We start from the raw sequence: 12,340 nt of genomic DNA, 5'->3' as shown, positions 1-12,340 counted from the left end.
AGAAGATAAGAGTTGTTGTTTAAGGAAAATTTGTGCCAGTACTGTAATAAAATTTCAAATTTCAGATAGTGTGCATTTAATGAGGGATACTCGGACAATCAGAGAGCTTCTACAAAGATATTTTTTACCTTGTCCACAGAAGCGATTATGGCTTTTACATACTTTTACCTAATAGCATTTGTCTCATGTGCATTCCATTTTTAATATCATTGTACTGTAATTACAAAGTTTAGAAATCGATTAAAAATTCTGCTTCAGAATTCGCCTCTAAAATTGTGTATTGCATTAAACTCATTCAACATGATAATTTGAAACTATAATTGAATGACATCCGCACAAACAAACGGCACTCGTTCGTAATAATTCATTAAGATCAAATGAAAATACTTAGTCAATTTTTTCAATGAACATTATACTTTATCAAATTTATGTAGTGATTCTAATATGTGTGTTGTGAACTCAAAGAAATATTGCTAACATCAAGTGAAGATAATATTTCGTTAACTTTACTTGTCTCATGAAGTGACCTCCAGTACTATATTGAACTGAAAGCAACATACCATCTCCGTTATTTCAGTGCAATACAGCGAAATAAATAATTATAACTCTCAACTGTACGCAAACTAGGTATACGAAAAAAAAATCATATCAACCGATCTTTGTTCTGCATTTTGATCTGCCGGCTATTATATCACTACTTTTTATCAAAACAATTCTTAAAGCACTGCATTCAACATACAATGTGAAAGTATCTAAAATAAGCCATAGCATCTATTCTAATTGAAAATTAAATTTTTCTCTTATAGTTCAACCATGTTAACGATTCAGAGAGTACGTTGGGTATATTTCATGGATGAAGTAATTTTAGGAGTCCGAGAAAGGACTGTAAATAAAAGAAGAAACTGGGGCTATCCGAAAATGAGTCATGAATGGAATGTGAAGTGGTAGTTTGCACATGATGCAGGACTGTTTGGCGATAGTGAATATAACTGAAAAAAGTATATATATATATATATATATATATATATATATATATATATATATATATATATATATATATATATATATATATATATATATGTATGTATGTGTGTGTGATTGTGTTGTTCCTTAAGACAAGATACAAAACCTCACACAGGAGAAAACTTTTTCACAGGTCCTTGCTAAATCTGAGAAATTAATTCTCCTGATTCCGACTATACGAGCATCTATTAAACAAAAAATCATATTATCCTGGCCTACAATTCCTGCCGTGAAAAAAATGCGAGGAAAAAGCGCAAACAACAAAAGATTTATTTCTTTGCCCGAGAAAAGCCTGGCTAACAGAGCAGCCAGGGTACCGGTAGAGTATTGTGACTGATGAAAGGACCTCGGGTTCGCGCGTTCTGGGTTGAGAATCGCTGGCCATTCACCCATCACGCGCGCCTCTTTTGTCCTTTTGAGAGAGAGAGAGAGAGAGAGAGAGAGAGAGAGAGAGAGAGAGAGAGAGAGAGAGAGAGAGTTTTACACATTTTGCATTACCAAATTACATTTAAAAAATTAAGGTTAAAAAGAAAATGTAGTATTTGTTGTTCACGGTAACACCGGGGTTGTCTAAAGCAGGTAAAAATGGCCCACACATATTTGCGATATGGTCAACCTTTAAAACATTCTGCGTTCTCTAACTATTTAAAAATGCAATCCAGATAGCCTAAGGTTTAATCCTTTAAGACAGAGAGCAGATTTATAGAAATATGAAGATTGAAATTAGTCAATTGTTGGCAAATGTTATCATCTTACTATTTCCTAATAAAAAAAAGATGGCCTGTACAATAATTTCTGCAATCTAGAAATGGACACAACAAAGGTCAATTCATGTTTTCGAAATATGTAGAAATAAAGATAGAGACGGATTTTGTTTTAAGTACAATCAGGCAGCACCACGTAGAGCCAAACACATCCCAATCGAACCATCTCCAACAATCCCATTTTCTTTCCAAATTGACAAGAATTAACTTCAGCATCAGTATTCCACGTCATCCCTCACACCCGTGATGGATGGTTTGGGATTTTAAATTTAAATAGCGCGCGCGTTCTCTCTCTCTCTCTCTCTCTCTCTCTCTCTCTCTCTCTCTCTCTCTCTCTCTCTCTCTCTCTCTCAACAACGAAATTAATCGCAAGTAATTTTTTATTAGTATACGCGTTTTATTAGTATAGGCATGTTCAAAATACGTGAGACATATATACAGTAATATTTTTGTGTGTGTGTGTGTGTGAATATCCAGTAAACCACAATGGCATTTAATACCGAATTCTACTCTGGGAATATATATCCACTGGAATTCATTTATGGTTATAGTTTCTGGCTAGGCAGAGATTTGAACTCATGCCACTCAGCCGAAACCATGCCTGCGAGGGTTTATTTCAAGTCTAAGAACAGATTCCTGAATTCAACAGGGATAGGTAAGGTGACTTGTAATAAACTTATATCTCTCGAATTTGAATCTCTGCCTAGCTAGATGCAATTACCATAAATGAATTCCAGTTGATATATATTCCCAAGGTAGAATTCGGTATTAAATGCCATTGTGGTCGATATTTACATTGATTAAAGTCACACACACACATATATACTGTATATATATATATATATATATATATATATATATATATATATATATACATATATATATATATATATATATATATATATATATATATATATATATATATAAAGATGGTAAAGAGGAGCATTGTACATTTTTTGTATGTTGTTGCACTTTTTCATATCGAGTCTATTCCCCATCCTCCTACGTTCTTTTTATATCTCCTCTTCCAATGCTTTTTCTGTCCCCTATGTACTTCCACATACGGTTCATCACCTCTCTCTCTCTCTCTCTCTCTCTCTCTCTACACAATATCGGGCAGCCTTTTGAAGACTTTAACAAGGGCAGTTTTCCAGCTTTACACGAAAAAGGGACGAAAGAAAATGGGAATTCAACATGTGTTTCGACATAGGTGCTTTTACCTTGCAAATTCTTTTTTTTCGCAGGAATACGTTCAAACGAAACTATCTGGGGGAAGTTTTTTCCCAGTCCACTTTGAGTAGATTTTTAGGGCTGTAAATATTTTTTCCAGTAAACATGTGTATTCCATTGTTGATAATTTATGATATTCTCTTTTTGCGCAGTTTCCATCACCATCCTTTTCCATTTGTGTTTAATTTTATCTCGAATTTCAATAAGCGCAGATTTCAGTTTTGCGGTATTTTTAAAGCCACGACAGCCTTATTTCTTTAAAAAAAAAAACTTCATACATGATATAGATTTATAGTGAATACATCAATTTTATTTCAACAAAGAAAATCTGTCTTTCTTTCAGAGCCAACTATATGGACAGTACGGTGCCAATAAAGGGCTGGGGGGATTGCAACCAACTCACAACCTTATGTTTTTGCCTCTTTTGGAGGGTTTGAGAGGAGGAGGAAGCCACGGAGCTCCACCAGCTCCTCCCGCTTTACCCCCCATTTCCCCACCACATGAAGCGACTATTACAAAATTACCTCCGGTGTCTGTATCAGGATCGGTAAGTATCATGCGAACACTAGTGTTACTCATCCTCAATTCTTTGCCTACTTTTAGTTATTCATTTTGCCTACTGATATCATCTTTGTGTGATAATTAACGGTTGACCATATTTACACAACGCGGTGCAGATTTCAATTACCTAATGCAGTTTTATTAATTTTTTTTTTTAATTCTTGTGAAGGTACCAGCCTGGATGTCGGCCTCTGCCCAGCTGGCCCAGCTTTCCCAAAACTCATCTCACACTACCAATACGCCAGCTCAGACAGCCACTTCTGGTCATGAGCAACATGAAGAGAAGCCCTTGAACCTTACTAAACCTAAGGAAGCCAGTCCAAAGCCCAGTGACTTGACGGGACTGTCTCCTCCTAAGGGTCCGGGTCTACCTCCAGCGTTGGTTCCCCACTCCTTCTTACCTTACATGACTCCTCCTTTCCCTGGCATACCAGACCACAAGGATATCCTTGGAGGCTTAGGACAGAGTCTGGGGCAAAGCCTCGGGCAAGGCTTAGGCCAAGGCTTAGGGCAAAGCTTGGGACAAAATTTAGGACAAGGTCTTGGCTCCCTGCCCTCTCCAACCATGGGTGGACTTCCAGGCAAGCATTACCCTCCACCAGCCTTCCCTCCTATGTACCTCCCACCTTCTTCACTACCTTCATCCTTGCCCCCACACCTAAATCATATTGGTGGTGGGTTATCACTTCCTAGTGCCACACCTCTTACCTCCCTCACTTCACTAGGTGGAAGTATGGGTGGTATCACCTCAGTCACTCCTTCGTCACCGCATACCACACAAGATAAACAAAAAGAGGAGGATTACGTTACCACTTGCCAGAGTGAGTATAAATCATTACATTATCAACAAATCAAAATATTGTCATCCACAATCAATAGAAGGTATTATAGGAAGCTACACATAGATTGTGCATATACACACATATGCATATATATAGCATATATACATATATATATATATATATATATATATATATATATATATATATATATATATATATATATATTATATATATATATGTATATATATATATATATATATATATAATATATATATATATATATATATATATATATATATATATATATATATATATATATATATATATATATATACATATATGTATGTCCGCACACACGCACGCACACACACACACACACACATATATATATATATATATATATATATATATATATATGTGTGTGTGTGTGTGTGTGTGTGTGTATGTATGTGTGTGTGTGTGTGTGTATATAATTGATTTTTTTATGATAGATATCTATACATTGTATATACATACACATGTTAAGTGTATAGCCAAATACAGTTAATATAAAATTCATAACTGCAGGATAAGAGTAACCAATGTGTGTGTGTGACAACTATTCAGATCTAAAATTATTTTTTTTAGATTAAATTTTGAGCTGGAGATTAATTATAAATCTTTTTTTTTTTTTTTTTTTTAAGCAGCGAAGATGTTCGGTGCAAAAATCATCCGTCAAACACGCAAAGAAGGAGACCAAAAGCCCCATATCAAGCGGCCAATGAATGCTTTTATGGTATGGGCTAGAGACGAAAGGCGCAAGATCCTTAAAGCATGTCCGGATATGCATAACTCCTCCATCTCCAAGATTCTCGGTAAGTAGAGAGAGAGAGAGAGAGAGAGAGAGAGAGAGAGAGAGAGAGAGAGAGAGAGATAAATTATAAAAGTCAAAACAGATTAGAATCTCTGGTGATTCTGGTTGACGTGGACTAGCTAATTTTGTGAAAAGAATCCTCTGGATAACTCTAATTCAGATCAATGAAATTCGCACATGATACTAGTACAAAAATATGAACCGCCAAACTAATGTACTATTGTTTCTCCCCTTATTTCAGGTTCCAGATGGAAGTCCATGTCAAACTCGGAGAAGCAGCCCTATTATGAGGAACAGTCAAGGCTTTCAAAACAACACATGGAGAAGCATCCTGATTATCGCTACAGACCACGCCCAAAACGAACATGCATTGTAGATGGGAAGAAAATGCGTATTTCAGAGTACAAAGCTTTAATGAGGCAAAAAAGAGATGAAATGCGCACCATGTATTTCAGAGACAATGGTCTTTCTGATCTTGCTAAACTACTTCCCCCTGGAAGTGATCCTTTAAAGAGTGACTTCATGAAATCAAACCTTTTCAAGGACGACCTTTTGAAGAAAGACTTGCTTAGCGCAGACATGCTTAGTGTTGATTCCCACGGTGACCCACCTTCCAGTCGCAGTGGTGACCTTCCTTCTGTAATGACACCAACCTCAGAATTTAGTCTTGACGGATCTGCGTCACCTTCCCCGGGAGCTCCAGCTTCATCAACTTCAGACCTAGAAGATCATATGGAAGAAGATTATACCTCTTCCACGGACTTTACAGGCCATGACGAATCCAAAGAGAGCCAGCCGCTAACAATAGATGAGCGGCTGGCGTGAAATTTCTCCTATGTATGCCCAAAGAACTCGAATGCCATCCATGAGCAACAATTGCTTGGGCATCTACCATCAGCTTCATGGGATTTTAAAACCCTCTTCCCAGTTCCTCCGCATACACAGCAAACACCCTTCCCTTACTACTATAATGGAAGTTATCCGTAAGACCTTATCCAACTTATTCTTCAAGCAATAGGCCGCATCAGTGAAATATAAATATCCCCATATGTTACCTGAAGCCAGTAAAGAATAATGATCTACACATAAGCATAATGGAGGCTTCCTATTGCATGCAGAAGCTCGATTTTCATTGAAAGGATAAGTTAGAAACAGCAAGTGCATGATTACTAAATGTGTGAGTCGAAGTTACTTCTAGAGAACTGTATCGAGATAAAATGAAATCTTAACAGGAAGGGAAATATAAAGTGAGATCAAGTGGATACTGTTCAGACCAGTGGCACATAAAACGTTATATACATTCTTCTTGGCGAATTTTACTTTGTGCATAGAATATATATGAAAATACATAATATGAAAAGAAAATTTGTATAGTATCGCGATTTTGTGTGAGTGTGGTTGTGTGGATTCAATATCTACAGGAGTAGTAAATAATCTCTTTTATTGCAAAACTTGTGTTCCAAAATAACTAGGAAGATAATTCCTCCATTATACAGTTTTCATTCTAGTAATGGGACTTGAATGACGCTTCACCCAACACAATTCTGTTAAACTAGAATGAGAAATCCAAGCGCATTTTTTAAGTTTTGTGTTTTCTCCTGTGAAAAAAAAAAATGGATATTAGTCTTGTTCGGGACATTATGTTCCTAATATTATGTTGAAGTTGATTTCTATAAAAGTACGATGGGTTATGATAGACAAATGTCTACAAAATGGGAACAGTAAAATATACAATTTTAGATAATGGCGATGAGTTTCTTGTTGTAAAATTTGAAATACGAGACACTTTAGATAGTTTCATATTATATATCTTAACCCAAGATTTTGTCATTGCATAGGAAGAGTTGGAAATGAGAGTTCGTCAGCGTATTTGGAAGGTTGAACGTAGGTAACGCCTGTTATAGAGAGGTGGTGTTTCTTATGTTTTAGATAGGAAATACATCCTTAAAGTTACCAAATATTGACCCAACTAATGCGATATTTGACTTGAACTAATTGTCAAGGTTTAGCAAACGTTCATTGTTTGCTTTCCTTTTCTTTATGTTTATTTTACAAGAGAAAACTCCTTTCTCTTTTTCAATAGAATTCCATAAGCCTTATTTACTAGCTTTGTGAAGTCACGGTCAACGCTTGTACATAATGAATGCGACCTGACGATTGGTTGGTAACCATGACGGAAACCGTGACGTCACTCTGACAAGGAGATGCAACTAATTCTTGGATGAAAGCCAAATGTGACTTAAGGTCTTAACGTTATTATTGTAAAACGCCAGTAAAGCCGACTGAACCTGGCACTACTAATGTAGTCCAAAGTCTATCAAATGTGAATTAAAAAAAAAAAAAAAAGAATATCCAAAGGACTAATCACGATTTTTCAGAACGTTGTAAAACTTCCAAATATGACATCTTTCATATTCAAATTTCATTTATATCTTTAAATCTTAAAACACTATACTGACTTTTATGTACATTTAAGGTAACGGTTACTAACAAAGTCCACATTTGGTCTTTATCCAAAACTAGTTTATCTCTAACCAAAGTTATTCTTGCTAGAAAGTTATTATGCCCAAACTGATTTATGCTGAAAGAGTGAGTTAGTTTGTTGTTTATGTCACGGTCGAAAAAAAGGAGTGTGCCCACACTGAAGATTTGTATAATTTGGGAAAATGAATTTGGTATGAATTGCTACTTTTTCGATGTTTCACTGACGTTGTGCAAAATTCGATTTTTTTAGTTTGTTTCAGGTAGATTTTTATGTAAACAGAAACAACTAATCAAAAAATTTTTATATTATAATCATTACTTCTGAGGAACACTGGTCACGACAAGGATGTGAATAATGCATTTTATAATTGGTTGACGTGACGTTTACCTCTGTGATGTAAGCAAGCCAAATTAAGCCAACAGGTGACTTGAGTTGTAAATACTGGACAGTATATCGTACATTTTACTTTAAAATTTTTGAGTGCACTCCACGACTTTTTTCCATAAACGGTAAAATAATCACACCAAATATATTGTGCTCTTTCGGGGTGCTTCCGTTATGGGCTATTGTAAGATACAGTAGGGATCCGCTATATAGACGTAATATATATAAATAAATATAAATGTAATATGTGTTTAGGGGGGTTAATTCACATGACAGCTTATGTGCACGTGTTCTAAGTCCCTCACTCAACTTCCTTGCCCCCTACTCTGTCATCTCCCGCCTTTAGCTATACTCTCTCTCTCTCTCTCTCTCTCTCTCTCTCTCTCTCTCTCTCTCTCTCTCTCTCTCTCTCTCTCTGTTGAATAAGTTATGATAGTTCTTTTGGGTGAAAAGTGTAATTCTCTGCTAATAATGTGAACTTATACAATTAAAAAGCTATTTTGCTTTTAAACAATTTCTCAATTATTTACTTTCTACCTGTAAAAACACGCCAAAGATATGTTACACACTTATATATCAGTAATATTAGTTCAGCAATACTATTCTTTGTTTAAACTTTTCACCTGGCTTAGTACATAATTTCCTTACCCTTTTTGTGCTATTCTCTTCCTACCCCTCTTCTTTTGACACGTAATAATGCTTAGTCCAAAATTGGATATTTTTGAGCATCATTTACAAGCAGTAATCATTTGTAAGTTGTATTCATCCTTAATAAATGTTCCAGTACAGACACGCAGCTCTGCTCTGCTGTTAGTTTTTATTTGTATATTATAATAATTATTGTTGTTATCACCACTCTCTTTGTTGCACACTATGAAGAGCATGTACATATTTTGTTTATTATACGATTCTGCACAAGACTCTGATGTCTGAAATTAAGATTCCAGTCCTCCTTTTCCCATTTCGTCTTTTATGCAAAGCTCATCAACCTTTTACAGGAGTGAACTTTCCGAAAGTCCTTCCACTAAGTTAACTTTTAACCTAAGAACATTCTTCACGTATTGCTTTCAGGACTGGTCTTGTTCTTTGTCTCTATCTATGTCACTTTCTCTCTTCCTCTTGACGCTGATTACCTTACTAGGAAGATCAGCTGATGAATCACGTGACCTGGCAACGAGGAGGTGATTAGTCGGCACAGTTCAGCGGTTATGTCTAATGCCATCCTCTCTATGTCAAAAATCCTGGTCTAGAGAGTTACGTCTCTGAACCTGATGGCGTTAGTCACCACTGCCGCCGAGTGGCGACTTCAATCAACTTGTCATTGACCTGTGTATTGATATATATATATATATATATATATATATATATATATATATATATATATATATATATATATATATATATATGTATATATATATATATATATATATATATATATATATATGTATATATATGCATATATATATATATATATATTATATATATATATATATATATATATATATATATATATATATATATATATATATATATATATATATATATATATTCTGATAAATCCGGATTTAATTCATCTGGAGGTATTGTCTAATGTGTAAGCTATTTTGTAAGAAGTCTATCAGTAAATGACCTTATTTAGGTGGTGATGAGATGTAACTGCAAAGGTTCATTTCTTATTGTTTTGGAGGGAAACATTGTTTTGTAAATCATTTGGCTCAAAATACCTTATTAATCTAGTCGCTATGTATATGATAACAAGGAGGAATTGGGTCACCCTGTTGACCCATGATCCTATTTTCAATTTCCTATGTAAAAGTGACATCTAAATGGAGTATTCTTATAGTAGCTATTTCTTGACTGGAATCCAAGGCTTCTATTCGTTCGGGTATGCGATTTGTTAAACACAACCCAAGTAGGGACGACACAGGATGCTTCTTGCCGACGTCAAAACCTATCTCTTAAGGAGTTGAATAATTGGTCGTCTCTTAATGATGTCATTGTAGGCTGAAAGTTTTTGATGACGTCATTAGGAAGAGACATGTGATTGGCCGCCTACATATGACGTCACACGTGTTACAGCAATTAAATATGAAAATTGATGAAAGGACCAAATTCAGGTGTTTTGTTTGGTTTTGTGTTTGATGTTGCAGCTATTCTAATATTATAAGAACATTTGTCAATTTGTTATTTGTTGTGCAGGTTTTATAATAAATGCTACAAGTGGAACAATTAGTTTCATCTTCCTTTTCTTCAATATGCAAAGAGTTCCTTAGAAATTATAGGGACGGATATAAAGCTGGATGAAAGCTTAAATGACACAATTAATACGAAATTCTGAATAAAAGATAATGAGTTGTGTAATCTAACCCTTTAGTGAACATTACTGAAAATATCAGATAACCTCCAAGAGAGAAGTAAGAAGATTAACGTGATTTAAAAGCATTTTCCTGAGAGGATAACAGGATTCTGCTCGGTTCACCAACGATTCAACTAAAAATTACATAATCAAGAAATAAAAAAAAAAAAAAAAAAAAAATATTATGATGTTATTTTCAGCTCAGACTTAATCATTCCATTAATCAAATTCCAAAGTTTTCCTTTGGAGAGCTTTTGTAATATAGAAACTGCCATAATAAACAATAAAACAAAGTTATGACTTATCAACAGATGCAGCAACATAAGTATCTGAAAGTGATTAAAGAAATAAGGGTTAATATAATGAAAATCCAATACTTTTGAAGATATTTATTGGATAGACATAAGATGTTGGCATAAAAATGGAATATATATGAATAAGCTTAGGACATAACAGTGGTTGAAAAGTCGGCATGTAGCTTATGCAAAAATACAAACTGTAGGCTTGTGCAGTACATCATGAATGAAATAACTGCATAACGGACCCGTAATAAGTTCCACAAACTATGATTCTAGGGACAATATCTATACACAGGTGGGTAAAAACTGATCACAAAAAATATGATTTGCATAGAATGTAGACTTTTTTCGTCATGTAAAGAATGAAGAGTAGAAAATATGACTCAACAAAAGTCGAAGTTAAAAACGAATTAACGTTATAACAGTGTTTTGCAATTTTCCTTCAAACTCTGCCACATAGAACTAAAATTCCCGTTCCAAAAACTAAAGCTAAGCTCCTTTGTTTCTTCGTCAACGCAAGATCCAACCACAGCAAGCTTACCCTCTACTGATACCTGATCATCTTTGAATGACTGCGGAGAATCGCTTGTGATTTCCCTCTCGGACATTTGAGAGCGTCTTTACTTATTTTAGTAACATCCACTCCTTAGCTTCAAGTCATATAGGCTACATCAATTGCTGTTGGCGGTGTTACTTTCTTGTTTAAAAAAAAAATAGTGTTGAGGGTTATGTTGTATGCGTTTTTATCGTCTTCATCAATAACTCCCAACATTCTATCATTCCTTCTTTCATGATTGGAAGTGATTTATCCCTTTATACTTTTTCCTCTGTCCTTCTCATCTTCATTTGGAATTTTAATTTTTCAAATATTGATTTGATTTTTACGGGATATCCTGATGGTGTTTTCATAAACTAACTAGATGGAATGCCTAAAATAAAAACATTTCTACCTATCTTGTTATACCATTCTCTTTCAAGTCCTTGAAAACTTCAAAGAAACACGCCAAGATCAAGTTATACACACGCATGTACGATTTCTTTATCTCTTTTGAGGGATATCTAATGAGAGAGGAGAGGGTTAAAAATTACATACATTCATACACACACACACACACACACACACACACATATATATATATATATATATATATATATGTGTGTGTGTGTGTGTGTGTGTGTGTGTGTGCGCGCGCGCGCCTTTAAGTAGCCTATGTATGAGTATCTACTGTATACACGTAAGCAAGAGACGCAAGAGCTCGTAGGTGGATTAGCCTCACACCTTCTCCTCTGAAACCTTTCAGATACTGGTACCCAAGGTCTATAGACCTTGCTGGTACCCATTGACAATCATGGATCGAAGCCGTTCCAAGAAATCTGCAGCCTAAGCACTAAATCAATCTGCTACGAAAAAGACTTAATTTAGACGTAATTAAAGGCAATTTTCTTTTCTCACCTAGTTAGAAAGTCAATGGCGTGAAGACCAATTCAGTAACCAAAGGCAGAGTGTAAACACAGTTGGAAACAATGGGGGTATGTTTACGTGTGTAAGTCTGTCCACATCTGGACTCCTTTACTGGTGGGAGGGACCACAGGCTGCCACGTG

At 35.1% G+C, this 12,340-nt stretch overlaps 1 protein-coding gene across 5 annotated transcripts in view; it reads left to right on the top strand.

Moving 5' to 3' along the window:
• Positions 1-9,412, top strand: part of LOC137642599 (transcription factor Sox-6-like) — a 176,877-nt gene extending 167,465 nt beyond the window's left edge. For 4 of the 5 annotated variants that reach the window (XM_068375300.1, XM_068375298.1, XM_068375296.1 and 1 more), the window contains 4 exons: positions 3,361-3,564; positions 3,748-4,399; positions 5,044-5,214; positions 5,455-9,412. In XM_068375300.1, coding sequence (XP_068231401.1) covers positions 3,361-3,564; positions 3,748-4,399; positions 5,044-5,214; positions 5,455-6,038 — 1,611 coding nt within the window. In that variant the 3' untranslated portion in view covers positions 6,039-9,412. The remainder of the gene's footprint in view (positions 1-3,360; positions 3,565-3,747; positions 4,400-5,043; positions 5,215-5,454) is intronic. The other variant, XM_068375297.1, reaches the window with a different exon arrangement.
• The last annotated feature ends 2,928 nt before the right edge of the window (positions 9,413-12,340 follow it).

Source organism: Palaemon carinicauda, chromosome 6, assembly GCF_036898095.1.
Source record: "Palaemon carinicauda isolate YSFRI2023 chromosome 6, ASM3689809v2, whole genome shotgun sequence".
NCBI classification, from domain to species: Eukaryota; Metazoa; Arthropoda; class Malacostraca; order Decapoda; family Palaemonidae; genus Palaemon; species Palaemon carinicauda.
The sequence above is the reverse complement of the archived record's forward strand: the minus strand, read 5'-3'. Positions and strand labels throughout refer to the sequence as shown.